This window comes from Ovis aries, chromosome X (assembly GCF_016772045.2).
Source record: "Ovis aries strain OAR_USU_Benz2616 breed Rambouillet chromosome X, ARS-UI_Ramb_v3.0, whole genome shotgun sequence".
In the NCBI taxonomy this organism is placed as follows: Eukaryota; Metazoa; Chordata; class Mammalia; order Artiodactyla; family Bovidae; genus Ovis; species Ovis aries.
The window spans coordinates 2,065,366-2,086,104 of record NC_056080.1 but is presented as its reverse complement, the minus strand read 5'-3'; the positions used below and the strand labels follow the sequence as shown (position 1 = coordinate 2,086,104).

Sequence of the window (20,739 nt, the reverse complement as noted above, 5' to 3'; positions counted from 1 at the left end):
AGCCCACACTCTCTGGGACTCACACAGCCACAACCACAAGCCCACACGCTCTGCAGCTGACGTATCACAACTAGTGGCAAGCCCACACACTGCAACAAAGAGCCCACGGGCCTCAACTAAGACCCCACCCAGCCATAAATGCATAAATAGAACATTTTTCATTAAAAAAGATAAAAACTTTTAAAATGATTTTTAAAAATCCACCTAATAATCAGGGAAATAGAAATTGAAGGAAAAATAGACATGGAAGCAAAAAAGAAACAGTATGTCTTCGAATATTGATCAGAAGAAAATCAGTTAAGTCGGAGGAAACAGGGTATAGATAAAAATGAGCAGTGACAGGACTTTGCGTTCAGTTCTGTATATGAGGAAGAGGTACTCCTGCATCGGACAGAAGTTTTGTGGTCTCTGCTTCAGTTGAAACAGTGATGTGCAACCCGTGATGACCCAGAATCCCACCTGTGCACAGGGTACCCTTGGATTTACATGAACTGCACAGGACACATGACTGATGAAGGACATGCCGACATTGTGAGGACTGAAGACTCGAGATAACCGCAATGGCCATGGACAAGAATCACGGATACAGAAATTGTGACAGGTTGAAACAAGAGTTGAAATGTTTGAGCCTGACCTAGATTTATAGCAGGGATCTATCTTGAAGATAAATGGTCAACTGAGAAAAATGAGTGAAATGACATCCACTGAGTGATGACAATATGCAAATGTTAACAGGCACACAAAAATACTCGATTGTGTTATAACTGTATGGGTGATTTGTATATGTATGAATATGTATCTAGTACAGGTCTACTTCGGTAACACTGGTACCCTTGTGAGACAGAAGACATACAGAATAAAAGGAGAGGAGTTTTAGATTTAAAATTTAATATTTTTCACTGCTTTCATTTTATTTTTAATTTTAATTTTTACTTTATTTTACTTTACAATACTGTAAAATGCTAGAACAAATATGTTAATTGCCAGCAGTTAAATTAAGGCATGAAACATGAGGCTGTCCTTCTTAATGCTTTCCATATTTTTGTTTTTCCAGTGTTGAAAAATACTGTAAAAGTAAATAGAGTTATTTTCTTAATGGAAACGCCATTTTGATAAAATAAAGCAAACAAAAAGGGTAGGATTCTCAGGGATCCAAAGATTCTTTAATACACGCATATTAAACAATATGATACACCATATTAACAAACTGAAGGATAAAACCATATGATAATTTAAATAGATACAGAAAAGGCTTTCAACAAAATTCAGCACTCATTTATGATTAAAAAAAAAAAAAAACTCTTCAAAAAATGGGCGTAGAAGGAACCTACCTTAACATAATAAAGGCCATATACAACAAACCCACATCCCTGGTGGGTTAGACGGTAAAGCGTCTGCCTGCAATGCAGGAGACCTAGGTTTAATCCCTGGGTTGGGAAGATCCCCTGGAGAAGGAAATGGCAACCCACTCCAGTATTCTTGCCTGGAGAATCCCAAGGACCAAGGAGCCTGGTAACTGAGTCCCTTTGCTGTCTGCCTGAAATTATCACAACACTTTCAATTGGCTACAGTCCATGGGGTCACAAAGAGTCGGACACGACTAAGTGACTAACACACACACAGACAACAAACTCATAGCACAGTTTTTTCAGTGGGGAGAAAGTGAAAGCATTCCCTCCAAGATCAGGAACAAGACGAGGAAGGCTCTGCTGAAAACAGACGTATGGACCAGGGTAGAGGAGGAGCGGGACAGGGTGAGACAACTGGAGAGAGTAGCTTTTGCACTAACATGTGTCAATAGAGAGCCAACGGGAACTCGCTGTATAACTCAGGAACTCAAACAGGGGCTCTGTAACAACCAGAGGGGTGGGAGCGGGCGGGAAGTGGGAGGGAGACTCAAGACGGAGGGGACGTATGTACACCTGTGGTTAATTCAAGCTGGTGTATGACTGGAACCAAACCAGATTGTAAACAAATCAATTGATTAAAAATATATTTTTTTAAAAGGTAGGGTTGTGCCATTAAAGGAGAGATGTATGCAACAGAAAAATGGATAAAGACATGCTACATGTGGAACATTACTCAGCCACCAAGAAGAATGAGACCATGCCATTTACAGCAACATGGATGCGCATAAAGACGATCACACTGAGTGAAGCAAGTCAGACAGAGAAGGAGAACCATCATGTGACGTCCCTCACATGTGGGATCCAAAAAGAAATGATACAAATGAGCTTACAAACAAAACAGAAACAGACTCACAGACTTAGAGAAAAAACTTATGGTTGCCGAGGGGGGAGAATGGGGTGAAGGGACAGGTAGGGAGTTGGGGGTCGACATGGACACACTGCTGTATTTAACATAGATAATCAACAAGGACCTGCTGGACAGCACAGGGAACTCTGCTTAATACTCTGTAATAACCTTATGGTTCCCAGGGGGAAGGATGGCGGAAGGGATAGTCGGGGAATTTGGGATGGACATGAACACACTGCTGTATTTAACATGGAGAACCAGCAAGGACCTGCTGGATAGCACAGGGAACTCTGCTCAGTGTCATGCGGCTGCCTGGATGGGAGGGGAGTTTGCAGGAGAATGGATACGTGTCCATGTATGGCTGAGTCTCTTTGCTGTCTGCCTGAAATTATCACAACATTTTTAATTGGCTATACCCCATTACAAAATAAAAAGTTACAAAGGAAAGATGGATGGATATGAATGCCCATCAAATACAGCACTCAAAACATTTCTGAGCACCCTTACAACACAATACAAAAGTGTATAATTATTACTCATGATTTTGCACTATCTGTGCTGAAACCTTATCAAGCTAGGCCAAAAGGAAAAGCATCCATGAAGATCCATCACAATAGCACCACCCCACCAGCAGACACAACTAAACTCCTGCACTGTGGCATCTCTAACAAGCTCTACACATCGGCACTTGCATAGGGAGGGGTGATCAAGCCAGTCAATCCTAAAGGAAATCAGCCTTGGAATATTCATTGGAAGGACTAACGCTGAAGCTCCAATACTTTGGCCACCTGATGCGAAGAGCTGACTCATCGGAAAAGACTCGGATGCTGGGAAAGATTGAAGGCGGGAGGAGAAGGGGACGACAGAGGATGAGATGGTTGGATGGCATTGCTGACTCAATGGACATGAGTTTGAGCAAGCTCTGGGAGATGGTGAAGGACAGGGGAGCCTGGCGTGCTGCAGTCCATGGGGTCGCAAAGAGTCGGACAGGACTGAGCGACTGAACAACAACAACGGTCAGGCGGGCGTTGTGCATAACAGAAGCATGAAAGATCAGCAGCACAATGATAAAAATTTAATAACTTCGCAGCGCAGGAGCATAAGACACCTTGAGGAAAGGGAGCATGTTCTGAACCCTAGGAAAGCACCCAGGGAAGCACCGGTGATGGGTTATCTGAGGCCATCGACGTTTTTCTATAGCACAACATTCTATCTGGTTTGGTAATGTGATACTATGAGCATTTTTGAAACCTTGTTTATTTGCTCATCTATATCTTCTATATAAAGAAGGCTGATCGCCAGAGAATTGATGGTTTCAAACGGTGGTGCTGGAGAAGATTCTTGAGAGTCCCTCGGAATGCAAGGAGATCAAACCAGTCCATCCTAAAGGAAATCAGTCCTGCATGTTCATTGGAAGGACTGATGCTGAAGCTGAAACTCCAATACTTTGGCCACCTGATGCGAAGAGCCAACTCACTGGAAGAACCCTGATGCTGGGAAAGATTGAAGGCAGGAAGAGAAGGGGACGACAGAGGATGAGATGGTTGGATGGCATCACCGACTCAACGGACATGAGTTTGAGCAAGCTCCGGGAGATGGTGAAGAACAGGGAGGCCTGGCGTGTCACCATTCAAAGTTTCACAGAGAGTCAGATATGACTGAGGGACTGCACAACAATACTGTTTTCTACTGGGCTTCCCTAGTGGCTCAGGGGTGAAGAATCTGCCTGCCAATGCAGGAGACGTGAGTTCTATCCCTGGGTCAGGAAAATCCCCTGAAGGAGGAGATGGCAACTCACTCCAGTATTCTTTCCTGGGCAATCCCATGGACAGAGGAGCCGGTGGGTCCATGGGGTCACAAGAGTCAGACATGACTAGAAGACCAACAACAAGAATCTCTATTGTCGTGCTCAGTAAAACAAACATTCCGTGGAAGTAGGGACCTACTCTGTTCAATTTCACAGGCTGACTGTCTATCAGATGTTGGCACAAACTAAGTTCTAAATCAATACTGATGGCACAGAGCCAAGAGCAACAGATGAAACATCTTCTATGCCGTCCTTCTAATGAGTACAAACATCTTGCAAATCGCTGGTACTCTGAAATGTACATTAAAACCACCCTGGCGCCCGTTTCAATCTTCCTGGTCATAGCCAGTGCTTAAATGACACTGGTAAAGTAATACGGATGTCAAGGAATGAATTACTGCCTCTGAACAAATGGGATAGATCAGTGTAAAACTTGAATTACAGGAAGATCTTTAAGCAAAGTGTGTCAACGTACTGCATATGGGGTTGATTCAAACTCCATATGCATTCATTTTTAATAGCAAGTTGATTATAGGCTACTGACAAGGAGAACACAGGCATTGTAAAACAGAACAAACACACTGCATATTGTTGGTGCATTAGATGAGAAATGACGATGAAATCAACTGGACTGTTTAATACAAAAAATTGTATGAGCTTGGAATACTAAATGGTTCGAGACAAAAATCTCTGGCACTGGTAGAAAAACAGAAATACAGATCCATGGAACGGGATACAAAGGTTCTATCCTGTTCTGTTCCAGAGCAGAACCCATGCACCTATGGTAGCCTAATCTATGACAGAGGAGGCAAGAATACGCAACGGAGAGAAGACAATCTCCTCTAGTAAGTGGTGCTGAGGAAAGTGGACAGCTACGTGTAAAAGGATGAAATCAGAAAACTCCTTAACACCACGCACAAAAATAAACTCAACACGGATAAAAGACCCAAATGTAAGACCAGACACTGTACAACTCTTAGAGGAAAACAGAGGCAGAACACTCTTGACATAAATCACAGCAAGATCCCTTTCGGCCCATCTCCTAGAGTAATGAAAGTAAGACCAAAAATAAACAAATGGGACTTAATGAAACTTAAAAGCTGTTCACAGCAAAGGAAACCATAAACAAAAGGAAAAGACAGCACTCCGAATGGGAGAAAAATATATTTGCAAACAAAGCAACTGACAAGAGATTATTCGTCAAAATATACAAACAGCTCATGCAGCTCAGTATCAGAAAAAAACAAACAATAAATAGGTGGAAAATGTAGACAGACATACAGATGGCCAAGAGGCACATGAAAAGATGCTCAACACGACTCATTATAAGAGGAATGAAAAATCAAAACCACAATGAGGAATTATGGTCTCACCAGTAAGAATGGCCATCATCCAAAAAAAAAAAAAAAAATCTACAAATAACAAATGCTGCAAAAGGTGTGGAAAAAAGAGAACCCTCTGGCACTGTTGGTGGGGATGTAAATTGGTGCAGTCACTACGGAGAACAGTATGGAGTTCCTCAAAAGACTGAAAATAGAACTACCACGTGAGCCAGCAATCTCACTGCTGGGCATATACGCTGCTGTTGTTCAGTTGCTCAGTCGTGTCCGACTCTGGGACCCCACGGGCTGCAGCACGCCAGGCCTCCCTGTCCATCACCAGCTCTTGCAGTTGACTCAGACTCATGTCCATTGAGTCGGTGATGCCATCCAACCATCTCATCCTCTGTCATCCCCTTCTCCTCCTGTCTTCAGTCTTTCCCAGCATCAGGGTCTTTTCCCAGCATCAGGGTCTTTTCCAGTGAGTCGGCTGTTTGCATGAGGTGGCCAAAGTATTGGAGCTTCAGCTTCAGCATCAGTACTTCCAATGAATCTTCAGGGTTCCTTTCCTTTAGGATGGATTGGTTTGATCTCCTTACGGTCCAGGGGACTCTCAAGAGTCTTCTCCAACAATACAATTCAAAAGCATCAATTATTTGGTGCTCAGCCTTCTTTATGGCCCAACTCTCAAATCCATCGGTGACTACTGGAAGAATCATAGCTTTGACTAGACGGACCTTTGTTGGCAAAGCAACACCTCTGCTTTCTAATATGCTGTCCAGGTTTGGCATAGCTTCTCTTCCAAGGAGCAAGCGTCTATACCCTGAGAAAACCGTAATTCAGAAAGGCACGTGTACCTCAACGTTCACTGCAGCGATATTTACAATTGCCAGGACAAGTAAGCAACATAAATGCCTATTAATAGGTGAATGCATGAAAAACGACATGGGCTATTTCTCAGCCATAAAAAGGAATGGAATTGAGTCATCTGTAGAGATGTGAATGGACCTAGAGTCTTTCGTACAGAGTGAAGTAAGTCATAAAGAGAACAACAAATTCCACTTATTAATGCATATATAGAGCATATAGGAAAAAAATGGTATAGATGAACCTGTTTGCAGGGCAAAAGTAGAGACACAGAGGTAGAGAATGGTCACATGGGCACAGAGGAGGAAGGCAGGGTGGGGCGGATTGAGAGAGGAGCAGTGATACATACACATGACCACATGTAAAATCCACAGCTAGTGGGAAGCTCCGTAATGTAGCACAGGGACCTCAGCTCGGCGCTCTGAGATGACCTCGAGGGGTGGGAGGGGGGTGGGATGGAGGCTCTAGAGGGAAGCGGTCTGTGTACACGTATATCCAATTCACATTGTAGAACGGCAGAAATACTAGCTCAACACTGTAAAACAATGCTACTCTAGCAAAAAATTTAAGTGAGAGAGACAGTTACCCACTGATTATATAATCCCTCTTCAAAGGTGACCAGGACCTACAGTATCAGCTGTTTACATCATTAAAGCTAAAGTCAGTATTTGAAAATCCACAGTGCGACAGAACATTAAAAGTTGCTTCTTGAGTTATGTAATTAATCGATTAAAGACTTCATCGTGGGATTACTATCATCGCTGCAGATTTTTAACAGATGAAATCAACTACAGACTATGATTCATAGCTTTGTCACAGTAGGGGAGTAAAATTAATATATTGATAGATGTGGTTTTGGAGTAGAAATGAGTTGTGCGTGATGTTCGGTAGTCGTTAGGGTTGATTTGGAGAAGGCAGTGATATACCACTCTGCTACTTCTCGCCTGAAAAATCCCATGGACAGAGGAGCCGGGTCAGTTATAGTCCATGGGGGTCACAAAGAGTCAGGCAAGACTGAGTGACTAAGTGCAAGGTTAAATAAAATATCTTTACTAACTTATGCTGAGAGGAGAAATAAGCATTGTAAATACAGTATTAATTATGTATTCTGCCATGCCACATGTGAAGGGTGATTATTTTTTAAAAAGGCACTTTAAACACAAATTGAGAACTTCAGTGACTCTGTTGTAATATCGGGTTAGAATAACATTTTCAAACTCTAGCTCCTGACTCATTAGCAGTTGTGAAATCATTTAACTGTCAGGACAATGTTTTTTTAAAATAATATGCAATAAAAATATCAGAAAGAATTACATGTAGTGAGAATACTGTTTTATGAAATTTTTACATTTTTAAATTTTATATATACACATGCACATAAGAAATGTACATATAGGTATTGGTGGAGAAGGAAATGGCAACCCACTCCAGTATCTTAGCCTGGAGAATCTCATGGACAGAGGAGCCCTGGGGGCTGGGGTAGTGGTCCATGAGTTCGGAAAGAGTCGGACACGACTGAAGCGACTTAGCATAGGTATTGGGTCACCAAATAAGGAAGCTTATTCAGGGAGCTTTGGAAATTTCTGAAGAGAATGGTGCAGCGCTGGTTATATAAAAGCTGCTGCTGCTGCTGCTAAGTCGCTTCAGTCGTGTCCGACTCTGTGCGACCCCATAGACGGCAGCCTACCAGGCTCCTCCGTCCCTGGGATTCTCCAGGCAAGAACACTGGAGTGGGTTGCCATCATATAAACGCTGGTTCACCAAATAAGGAAGGTGACATTCAGGAAACTTTGGAAAGCCCTGAAGAGAATGGTGTAGAGCTCGTTGTAGTGGGCAAATAATCTTAACTCTGCTGGGAAACCAGTTGTCAGGTTGTAACACCACAGAACCCGTTCAACTGCGTTTATGCATTCAGTTCACCACGTGCTAGGCAGCGATTTGCACAGCTGCTAAGCTAACAACTTGATCGTGCAACAGGAGGAATGATCACAGAGACGCTCCTACACTTTGCTTCAGCTTCAGGGTGTTGAAATTATCAAATTCAAATGCTGATAGTCCCTCTTAGGCTGCACAAAAAATTGCGATGAAGCACCAAATGCTTTCTTCTGAGACCAGGGGCGAGTCTCCGTCTCTGTAACAGATAACCTAAGTGAGATCCTTTTGCGTCTGCCGACCTTGTGATAGGGCTCAGACGGTAAAGCTGCTGCCTGCAATCCAGGAAACCTGGGGTTTGACTACTGGGTTGGGAAGGTCCCCTGGGGAAGGGCATGGCTACTCACTCCAGTATTCGTGCCTGGAGAATCCCATGGACAGAGGAGCCTGGTGGGTTATAGGCCATGGACTTGAAAGAAGCAGGACACGGCACTCAAACATGCAAAATATGATGGTAACAGAAAGTGGGGGTTTGGGGAGGTGGTTAGATGGTGGGGGTTGAGCCCCCATAAACGGGATTAGCGTCCTTACAAAAGTACCCCAGAAACCTTCTTCACCCCTTCTACCAAGTGAAGACACTGAACCAGACAGTATCTTGATGCTTGTTTGTTCAATAAGAGACATTTTTAAAATGTAGACCGTTTTTAAACTCTTTATTGAACTTCTTACCACATTGCTGCTGTTTTACATTTTGGTTTTTTTGGCCTGGAGGCATGTGGGATCTTAAGTTCTCTGACCAGGGATCGAACTCGCAGCCTCCTACATTGGAAGGGGAGGTCGTAACCACTAGAGTTCCAGGGAAGTGTCTAGTGCCTTCATCTTGGACTTCCCAGTTTCTAGCCCAGGGAGAAAGGTGAATTCTCTAGGGCCTTGATCTTGGACTTGCTAGCATCTATACCAGGGAGAAGGGTTTGTAGTTTTGTTAGGACCACCCATATGGACTGAGATGCCTCTCTAGGGAAGACGACTTCCCCCATCTCCTACCATCGATTCTGGGCATCCTGTGCTAAAAGCCCTGCAAAGTGGCTGTGAAACGGGTCCCTCCCCTCGTCCGTTCTTTCGAAAAACTACTTTATTTCAAGATCAAGTTGGATGTGTTACTCCAAGTAGCGCAGGACTTCACAGTCGAAAGGTTTTTGACAGCAAGGAGAAGACTGAGTCATATTCTTGCCCCTTTTGAAGTCAATCAAGAGCAAGGGAGATTAAATTAAAAAAAAAAAAAAAAAGATCAGCAGAGGAATTATCCCAAGAGGACATATCTGAGGACACACAGATGTATGGATGAGCATGCAGCTGGCAAAGCTTTGAGCTGAGTCCGCAAAAGCAAAATGAAGTACCTGCTGAGTGATTTCATGGTGAACTCAGCCCACTTAAACTGTCTGTAAATATTAATAATTTAATAGTAATAAAAACTACTTTCGGTAGGATTATAAAGTGACAATAAAATAATAATTATGACGACTCTTATACAATTTCCAGTGGTCACGTACAGATGTGAGAGTTGGACCAAAAAGAAGGTTGAGCGTCGAAGAACTGATGCTTTTGAACTGTGATGCTGGAGAAGACTCTTGAGGAGTCCCTTGGACTACAAGGAGATCCAACCAGTCCATCCTAAAGGAGATCAGTCCTGGGTGTTCACTGGAAGGACTGATGCTGAAGCTCCAGTAGTTTGGCCACCTAATTCGAAGAACTGACTCGGAAAAGACCCTGATGCGGGGAAAGACTGAACGTACGAGGAGAAGGGGGCGACAGAAGATGAGATGGTTGGATGGCATTGTTAACGCAATGAGCATGGGCAAACTCCTGGAGACGGTAAAGGACAGGGAAGCCTGGTGCGCTGCAGTCCATGGGGATGCAAAGAGTCGGACACAACTTAGCGACTGAACTACAACACAGAATCATCATTAATAAAATTTATCCACTTTTCCTAATCTCCAGTAATTGCTTTTCTTCTTGCTTCAAGTTATGTAGGCAATCACTTCAAAAAATTTTGTGACAGTGCAGACATAACTTAGGTAAGAAAAACGTTAAACCCTGAATTTCCCTGATAATCAGTGCCTCAACTGTAAAAGAAGTGCCCGAGAACCAAAAACATTTCTATGATTAATATTTATATACATAAGTAATTACGTGTATCTGTTTTAATCAGGAAAAGAAAGCAGCATAACTGAAACCTTTTCATATTGTTCATGGGGTACTCGCAGCAAGAATACTGGAGTCGGTTGCCATGTCCTCCTCCAGTGGACCACATTGTATCGGAGCTCTTCACCGTGACCCGTCCCTCTAGTGTGCCCCTGCATGGCATGGCTTGTAAAGAATCCGCCTCCAGTGCAGAAGAAGTGGGTTCCACCCCTGGGTCGGGAAGATCCCCTGGATGGGGAAATGACAACCCACTCCAGTATACCTGCCTGAAGAATCCCATGGACAGAGGAGCTGGGCGGGCTACAGTCCAGAGAGTCGCAATGAGTCAGACACAACTGAGTGACTAAGCACTTCAGAGCTTCACGGAGTTACACAAGTCGCTTTTATGACAACAAGGCTCCACTGTAACTGCCCAGGTCTGTTTAAAATCCTAATTCAACACCCAGAGCCTCATGGTTCTTTCTTTCCCAGCTTCACGTATGCACACATGATGCCCAGTATTAGGAAACCAGAATGCTAGAGTTTTTTTTTTTTTTAATATATGGCTTGCTCCTTGAGCGCATTATTTAACCTCAAATCTCTTTTCTCTAATCGTCTGTGGAAGCAGTGGGTTACCATAGTTACAAAGTGAAGAGTGTTACGGCAACGAAGAAATGACTGATGAAATTTTACATGACAGATTCAAAGATAGTAGGACTCGGCCTCAGCGGGCAACTGGGAACTTATTGAGCTGCCGGTCACAGACAACAGCCGTGCCAGCGTATCAGGATCTGGGTCAGAAAGTTTCTCCAGGGTTTCCAGACGCCTCTCCTAGGGGGTGCTTTGAAGAGCTGAGGAACGTGGAGACATTGGCGACAGCATCCGTTTCTGTTAGCACGGTGCCCGAGGACGTGCTGTAACCATCAAACGCCACGCAGCTGTGATGGGTTCAGGTGAGGGGCTGTCAGGACACACCTGGAGAACCCCGGGGCTGCAGGTCAAAGTGCTCTATTATGTCTCTGTAGCTGCAGGGGCTTCCCCTGTAGCTCAGTCCGTAAAGCATCTCCCTGCAGTGCAGGAGACCTGGGTTCAACCCCTGGGTTGAGAAGATCCCCTGGAGAAAGAAACAGCAACCCACTCCAGAAACCTCGCCTGGAGAACCCCATGGACTGAGGAGCCTGGCGGGCTGCAGTCCATGGGGTTGCAAAGAGTCGGGCATGCCTGAGTGACTAACACTTACTCCCACATGTAAGAAAGCTGATGCTCCACAGACTTTTCAAGCATCTTACACGATCCTCCCACTAACAAGGTCAAAGGCATGCAGTATGGGGACGATACAGTGTTTAAAAGTCTAACATGCTGACCTTTCCTCTGTGGATGAGACAGACAGATGTTGTACATACATACAATGGGATATTCCTCGGCCGTGAAAAAGTGAAATAATGCTACTTCTGGCATGGGTGGACCTAGTGAGGGTCACGGTGAGTGAATTAAGTCGGACAGAGGAGGAGAAATAGTGCATGACATCCCTTAGGTGTGGCATCGAAACAGAAATGGTACAAATGAACTTACCTACAAAACAGAGACTCATAGACTTTAGAGGATGAACTTACGGTTGCCCAGCAGGGGGACGGGAGGGAATGATACGGGGGAAGGGACAGTTAGGGAGTTTGGGATGGACATGTCCACGCCGTGTGTGCAAGCATGCTCCGTCACTGCTGTGTCTGACCTCTTTGAGACCTTATGGACTAGCCCGCCAGACTCCTCTGTCCATGGGATTCTCCAGGCAAGAATACTGGAGTGGGTTGCCATTCCCTCCTCCAGGGGATCTTCCCAACTCAGAAACTGAAGCCGGGTCTCCTGCTTTGAAGGCAGATTCTTTACTGTCTGAGGCACCAGGGGTGTTGATTCAGTGGGATATGACTCAGCCGTCAAAATGAAGAAATTAATGCCAATCTGTAGCACCACGGATGGACCGAGAGATTGTCACACCAAGTGAAGTGAAGCAGAGAATGAGAACTATTGTATGGCATCTCTTACATGCAAAATCTAAAAAGAAATGATACAAACGAACTTACTTACAGAACAGAAATAAACTCACAGACTTAGTGAATGAACTTATGATTGCCTATATACACTGGTATATTTCAAATGAATAACCAACAGGGACCTGCTGTCCAGCACAGGGAACTCTGCTCAATCCTCTGTAATAACCTGATGGTTCCCAGGGGGAAGGATGGGGGAAGGGATAGCTAGAGAGTTTGGGATGGACGTGGACACACTGCTGTGTTTACCATGGAGAACCAGCAAGGACCTGCTGTCCAGCACAGGGACCTCTGCTCAGTGTCATGCGGCAGCCTGGATGGGAGGGCAGTTTGGGGGAGAGTGGATCCATGCATACGTATGGCTGAGTCCCTTTGCTGTCCACTTGAAACCATCACAACGTTGTAAATTGGCTATTCCTCAAAACAAAGTTTTAAAAGTTGCAAGCATTATAAAAACTCATAATAACATTGATAGTGATGATAGGCTTTTACAAAAGGATTTAATTAGAAACCTCCCTGAAGAACTGTGTTCTCCATTAACAAGTTGTAAGCGTCCTACTCAAACCAACTTTCTTTAAGTAAAAACCTGCTGGCGTCATCGAAGCCCCGTTGATAGAGCGATTCCATCGTCCTCCTGCTTGGTGGGAAGAGGGCCCGGTTGAGTCTCACCAAGTTTGCCACCGACAGCTAGGACAGAAAGACACACGGGCACCGTAGGATATGACAGGGCTGGCCAGTCAACCTTCTGTAAGCAAAGCCTGCTTGTTATACATACTATTAGCAATGCAAAAAAATATATATATAGCAGTAGGAAGAAAATCATCTTAAAATGTGAACTGCAGGGCTTTCCAGTCAGTATAAACAAAATAATCTTAAAATCTGAACTGCGGGCTTTGCTGATGGCTTGGTGGTAAAGAATCTGGCTGCCAGTGAGGTGGATGCAAGTTGGATCCCTGGTCCCGGAAGAGCCCACACATCTCAGGGCAGCTAAGGCTGTGCACCATGATTATTAAACCTGTGCCTGAGAGCCTGGGAGCTGCAGCTGCTGAGTTCACGTGCTACCACTACTGAAGCCCGTATGCCCTAGAGCCTGTACTCTGCGACTCGAGAAGCCGCTGCAATGAGAAGTTGCTGCAATGAGAAGCCTGCTCTCTGCAACTCGAGAAAAGCCTGCATGGCAACTAACCCCCGGCATACTCCCCACCCCTCAATACAAAACAAAACACACCACTCCACACGTAGACTGCAAGAGGGTTTCTCAGCCTGGGGACCACTGACGTTTGGGGCCAGATGCTTCTCTGCGGGGGCGTCTGTCCTGCACACTATAGGATGCTGACAACGTCTCTGAGCTCTATCCCTAGATGCCGGTACACGTTCCCGACTTAGCCAGTGTCTCCTGCATATAATGGGTTTCCCTGGTGGCTCCAAAGGTAAAGAATCTTCTTGCCAATGCAGGAGCCACAGGCCCGATCCCTGGGTGGGGAAGATGCCCTGGAGGAGGGCATGGCAACTCACTCCAGCATTCTTGCCTGGAGAACTCTGTGGACAGAGGCTACAGTCCATCGGGTCACCAAGAGTCAGACACCACTGAGCAACTAACACTTTCACTTTCGGGGGCTACAGTCCACGGGGTTGCAAAGAGTCGGATGTGACTTAGCACACACGCACCTGTATATAGTATCACTCCCTGTTGAGAACTAATTTTTGACTAGATTGAGGGAATCGACATTTTTGCCATTTCCTTCCTCACCTACCTCCCTGACCAGGGATCCAAGCCATACCCCCTGCTTTAAGTCTTAACCACTGGACTACCAAGGAAGTCCCCTCAGTACAGTTGTGAATGAGATCATTTAATTGTTTTAAAAGGTGGCAATGATAAGTATGTAAAAACATTAGCAGAAAACTTAGGGCCCTACCAGGAAGGAAACGGCAATCCACTCCAGAATTCTTGCCTGGAGAATCTCATGGACAGTGGAGCCTGGCGGGCTATAGTCCGTGGTGTCACAAGAGTCGAGTCCATGGGGTCGCAAGAGTCGGACACGACTTAGCAACTAAACCACCACCACCATCACCACCACCACCACCACCACCACCACCACCACCAGGGAGGTAGCATCCCACATTCCATGTGGCAAAAAAAAACCAGAATATAAACAACAGGAGCAATATTATAACAAATTCAAAAAAGACTCTTAAAAAAATTAATGGTCCACATTAAAAAAAAAAATCTTAAAAAAAAATAAAATTGCACTTCCCTGGTGGTCCAGTGGTTCAGACTGCCTTCCAATGCAGGGGACACAGGTTTCAATCTCTATGGGGGGAACTAAGGGTCCCACATGCCACAGGGGACCCGAGCACCTCAACTACTGAGCCCAAGCACCTCCACTACTGAGCCCAAGCACCTCAACTACTGAGCCCAAGTGCCACAACCACAGAGTCCATGCACTCTGGAATTAGGCTCTCCAGCCACACTAGAGAACCTGTGAGCTCTAGAGACCTCTCACTGAAACAAGGAGCCTGCCCACTGCAACTAAGATCTAATGCAGACAACCAGTAAGTAAATAAGTCTTTTAGAAAAATAAATAAAACTGCATTGAAAACTTGCCAAGTATGCTGACCTGAAAAATAACTGAAGAAATGGGAAATGTCCCACAGAGACAGTTCAACAATAGTTAAAAAAAAAAAAAGATTGCACACTCACAGTCTATACGTACCTAGGTCCATACGCATGACATATGTTGTGACTCATTTAAAATATGGCAAAAACCACTACGATATTGTAAAGTAATTAGCCTCCAATTAAAACAAGTAAATTAAAACGGAATATGCATGCAAATCTGTACATATGATGGAGCTGCCAAGTGTGGGAAGCATGCGGAGAGCTTCAGGGGGTCTGTGATGGTCGGGGCACATCAGGACTCACCAGTACTTCCTGGTTGGTGACGCTAAGGTAGAAATGCAGCCGCCCTTTATCCTGTGGGGAGACATCCAGTCGCCCACTGAACGGGGAGATGGTCACTGTGCGGCCGACCGGCAGGATTGGCAGGCTGTTGGTGAAGCTTCCGTCCACCCACTTCTGCAGAGAGAATGGCCCTGGTCAGCACGTGGAGACTGCATCCCTCCCACGTGAAGACAGTGAGCGTGGACTTCCCCGAGACGACACCGTCCTTCTGAGAATCCGAGCCTTGGGGATGAACGCCCTTGAGTTACCATTGATGAGGACCAGCTGGATCGGATTTGTTTTGGAAGCGAAGCAAATCTCTGTATGCATATCATTAACCCACAGGATTCCACGGTGGCTCCACGGTAAAGAACCTGCCTGCAATGTGTTCGATCCCTGGGTGGGGAAGATCCACTGGAGAAGGGCATGGCAACCCACTCCAGGATTCTTGCCTGGACAATCCCATGGACAGAGGAGCCTTCTGTGCTGCAATTTATAGAGTCACAAAGAGTCGGACATGACTGAGCACAGAACACACACACACAGCCTTTATGCATATAGTAAGAAGTTTGGGTTTATAGTAAGAAATTATAGTAAGAAACCCATGGGTTTCCCTGGTGGTCAGCTGTCTGCCAGTGCAGGAGACCTGGGTTTGATTCCTGGGTCAGGAAGATCCCCTGGAGAAGGGAATGGCAGCCTGCTCCAGTATTCTTGCCTGGAGAACCCCATGGCCAGAGCAGCCCAGTAGGTTCTCAGTCCACGGGGTCGCAAGAGTCAGACACAACTTAGTGACTAAAGCAAACCAAGAAGTTTGGACGGAATCAGGAAATCTTTCCAGTTGTTTTAAAAGCTTTAAGTAGATTACTTAAGACCTTATTATTTTGTTTTAAGTGATGATGGCACATGCATAAGAAGCCACATGTAACGAGCTTGGGATTTATCATCTAATCAGGATGCAAAGCCAAGTTGACTCTGACACTGAGCAGATCATCCCCCATAATGGGAGGCTCCATTTTTAACTTCAGAACTGCAAATTGGCATTGTCTATAGCCAAGTGAAAAGTAAATAAATAAAGGACCATCAGAAACACTTTCATCTCCAAAGTGACTCCTGAGTACATAGGGCTTCAAGGCTTGAAAATTCCGGGTGGGGTGGAAGGGTGAGAGAGGGGTATGAAGTGTTCAACAGGAGCGTTGTTCAGAAGAGAGTCTGTGCTTTCAGACCTCAGCCCAAAGGAAAGAGAGGGAGAGATACAACGGCAGGACCGAGGACCATCCACAGGCTTCTGCACACCTGGACACTGAGGGAAGGCTGAAGAAGCACAAAGGTGGAATTCCTCATGGTGTTTCAAGTGAAAAAGACTTCCAATCTGTCCTTGAGCCCCAGAATCGGCTCGAACAATAAATACACAGACACACAAAACTGGAGTTCAAACGCTCCAAGCTATATCCAGATTGGAAATATCCTGCCGTGGATGTGGGAATACAAAGCTAAAAATTGTGGAGAACGCCATGTCACTCACCCAGAGTCAGACATCCTGGAGTGTGAAGTCAAGTGGGCCTTAGGAAGCATCACTATGAACAAAGCTGATGGAGGTGACAAAATTTCAGCTGAGCTATTTCAAATCCTACAAGATGATGCTGTTCAAGTGCTGCACTCAATATGTCAGCCAATTTGAGTTGGAAAACTCAGCAGTGGCCAGAGGACCAGAAAAGGTCCAGCCTCCTCCCAATTCCCAAGAAGGGTAGTACTCAAGTATGTGCCAACCACTGGACAATTGCACTCATCTCCCATACTAGTAGGATCATGCTTAAAATCTTGCATGCTAGGCTTCAGGGTCATGCCAACCGAGAACTTCCAGATGTGCAAGCTGCATTCAGAAAAGGCAGAGGAACTGCAAACCAAATTGCCAACATTCACTGGATCCTGGAGAAAGCAAGGGAATTCTGGAAAATATCTACTTCTGCTTCCTGCTCCACTGATTTATACTAGAGGCTTTGACTAAAGCCAAGTCACCTAGCTTATTTACCCAATACGCAGGGTGTATCACACGAAATGCCAGGCTGGATGAATCCCAAGCTGGAATCAAGACTGTCAGAAGAAATATAAATGACTTCCAACATGCAGGTGATACCTCCCTAATGGCAGAAAGTGAAGAAGAACCAAAGAGCCTCTTGATGAAAGTGAAAGAGGAGAGTGAAAAAGCTGAATGAAACTCAACGCTCAGAAAACTAGGATCATGGCATCCAGTCCCACCACTTCATGGCAAAGAGATGGGGAAACAGTGAAAGCACTGACAGAGTTTATTTTCTTGGGCTGCAAAATCACTGCTGAAGCTGAAGCTTCAATCCTTTGGCCTCCTGCTGTGAAGAACCCACGCACTGGAAAAGACCGTGATGCTGGGAAAGACTGAGGGTGGGAGGAGAAGGGGGTGAGAGAGGATGAGATGGGTGGATGGCATCATGGACCCAATGGACATGAGTCTGAGCAAATTCTGGGAGACACTGGAGGACAGAGGAGCCTGGCACGCTGCAGTCCATGGGGACACAAACAGTAGGACACAACTTATCGACTGAACAACAGCAACCTCACAAAACAGTCTATTTTGGAGGAAAAAAAGCAAGGAGGTAAGGACTGAGAAACAGGTTAGCATAAAGCGTCCTTAACTGAGTTAAAGACCTTCATTCACCTTTCCTCAGATGTCTTTCTTTTAAACTGCTTTTCTTACCTGTTTTGATTTCTAGAGCAGGTGACTAAATGATAGGTATTGTTTACAAAGGCCTTGGCCAACAACCACCTCCCCTCAGAGGAAATAAAAGTAAGTAAACAGAAATGAAAATGTGTTGAAAATCTCTGGTTGAGGGAACTGCATTTTGCTGTAGGAAAAAAAATTAGTGGATTCAATTAAAAGGAACCTGACCTGCATAATCTGCTTACCATCTTTATTTTTTTAAAGAACAAAACACATTTATGTAAGTACTTATTATATACGCACATTTATATATGCTTGTGTACGTATAAATATGGATACACACACACAAGACTATACAAATATTGTCTAAAAAAGACAGATTTGTATTAAGAAGGCCCCACATTGTGACGGAACTAGTATATTTGAGCAGACTCCGGCAGACAGTGGAGGGCAGAGGAACCTGCGTGCTGCAGTGCATGGGGTCGAAAAGAGCCGGACACGACTGAGCGAATGATCCTCAACAACAAACACACTTCAATAAAAATTAATTAATTTTAAAAGAGAAGGTCCCAGATATCTGGTTCTGTGCCTTACAGTCCTGGAGTTTTTTTTGTGTTTTTTTTTTTTTTTTTCTTCTCTTCCTTCATTGCTTTGGATTTAGACACCAAATTCTGGAATAAGATAATACCTAGAAAGAGAGAGAGAAAGAACACCCTCATACCCTCAGTAGTATCTCACCAATGATACAAAAATTCACAGAGGTTTCATCAAGGGAAATAAAAAATATGCACCAAGTGCCATATAACTTAACTGACAGCTCCCTTGTTTTACTCAACTGAAGGAAAAGAAGGGCAATCTGGCTCGTTAATGTGCAAAGTGTTCTAATTTACCATGGGGCTAATGAGTGCCGCTTAAGGGAATTGAAAGTCTTTTTTCCAAATTTTGTTCACTCTTGTTAGCTTATTCTGATTGGATAAAGAGTCAGGGAAACAAACAGCTTATCAAGCGGCTTGATTAAATTTTCAGCGTTACTCGCTACTCTAACCATAACCCCAGCAGCTCAGATGTTGTAAATACAGTCCATCTTTCTCCTGATTCATGCTCTCATGAACTATATCACTCCCAGAACCACGCACACACACACAGCCCACCTCACCCTCAGGCATGCTAATGCAAGCAAAATTTCTGGAAACAACAATAACATTACTAAATGAAAATACCTTATATCTCATGTGCTATAGATAGATTGATGCTTTTGAACTGTGGTTGTTGGAGAAGACTCTTGAGAGTCCCTTGGACAGCAAGGAGTTCCAAGCAGTCCATCCTAAAGGAAATCAGTCCTGAATATTCATTGGAAGGACTGAGGCTGAAGCTGAAACCAATACTTTGGCCACCTGATGCAAAGAGCTGACTCTTTTGAAAAGACTCTGATGCTAGGAAAGATTGAAGGTGAGAGGAGAAGGAGACGACAGAGGATGAGATGGTTGGATGGCATCACTGGCTCTATGGACATGAGTTTGGGTAAACTCCAGGAGTTGGTGATGGACAGGGAGGCCTGGCGTGCTGTAGTGCATCGGGTCACAAAGAATCGGACACGACCGAGCAACGGAACTGAACTGAACTGAACTGAACTGACTGATGGATAAATTAGAACTGTGCATTCCCTATGCTTCTGGCCATGAATTCTCTGGCTGTTTGCAACACATTTCTCAAAATCATTCCCACTTCGCGGGCAGCATTCCATAAGCTGCCGTGACACCTACTGCTGTGACGCTGAGGATTCCAAAAGCTTGCTGATGGCTCTTCCCAGCAGAGGTTTGCCCTGAGTTTCTTAGTTTCAGATTATAGCACCTTCATTCACCAAAGGAAATGGTAGGCCAAATAAGTTAAAAAGAAAATTATTCCAGGAGAAAAGCATGCTTCAAAAACCAAACATGTGGGACTTCCCTGGTAGTCCAGTGGCCAAGACTCTCCACTCCCAATGAAAGCATCCCAGGTTTGATCTCTGATCAGGGAACTAGATACCACATGCCCCAACTCAAAAAAAAAAAAAAAACAAAACAAAACAAAAAATCCATGTGCCACCACACAGGCCCAGTACAGGCAAACAAATAATTTTTTTTAATTCTTATAAATTAAAAAACATTTACAAACGTGTATAGAGAGAAAGAGAGAGAAGTCGCTCAGTGGTGGTCCGACTCTTTGTGACCCCATGGACTCTAGCCCGCCAGGCTCCTCCATCCATGGGATTCTCCAGGCCAGAATACTGGAGTGGGTTGCCATCTCCTTCTCCAGAAGATCTTTCTGACCCAGGGATCGAACCCAGGTCTCCTGCACTGCAGGCTGACGCTTTACCATCTGAGCCACCAGGGATTCCACCAGGGAACATTTAAATGTGTATAAATATTAATAAATATTAAAAAAAACCCATCTGGCCCCTACAAGTTGCTGTCACTTGTCCTAACATCCTTTACCCGCTTCTCTGAATTCTGGTCCCCACAGCTGACTGTCTTTTGTCCTAACGCCCTTTACCTGCGTCTCTGACCATATTCTAACGTGCACCATGGTAAGGTGAACTGTCTGAGTCCAGAGAGTTGAAAAGAAACAACGGTTCTCCAGTAGAGAAGATGATCTCATGCCCAGAAGTGGGGTGGGGGTCTACTGTGGCTGTCCTTGGTGGGCTACAGCAGGAGACCAGAGCTGAAGCCATGATTCTATGAGGTAGGGACACCTGTCACAGCAAACCTGGAGGGGCGGTC

General features: G+C 44.8%; 1 protein-coding gene across 5 annotated transcripts in view; it reads right to left on the bottom strand.

The window, feature by feature from the left end:
• Positions 1-871: 871 nt before the first annotated feature.
• The window catches only part of LOC101117303 (patatin-like phospholipase domain-containing protein 4), a 54,730-nt gene continuing 34,862 nt past the window's right edge, over positions 872-20,739 (bottom strand). For 3 of the 5 annotated variants that reach the window (XM_012106186.4, XM_060407551.1, XM_060407549.1), the window contains 2 exons: positions 15,271-15,423; positions 1,137-13,034 (listed from right to left, as the gene is read on the bottom strand). In XM_012106186.4, the coding sequence (XP_011961576.2) occupies positions 12,903-13,034; positions 15,271-15,423 (285 nt within the window). In that variant the 3' untranslated portion in view covers positions 1,137-12,902. Of the gene's footprint in view, positions 13,035-15,270; positions 15,424-20,739 lie in introns of all 5 variants that reach the window. The other 2 variants (XM_042241902.2, XM_042241903.1) reach the window with 2 other exon arrangements.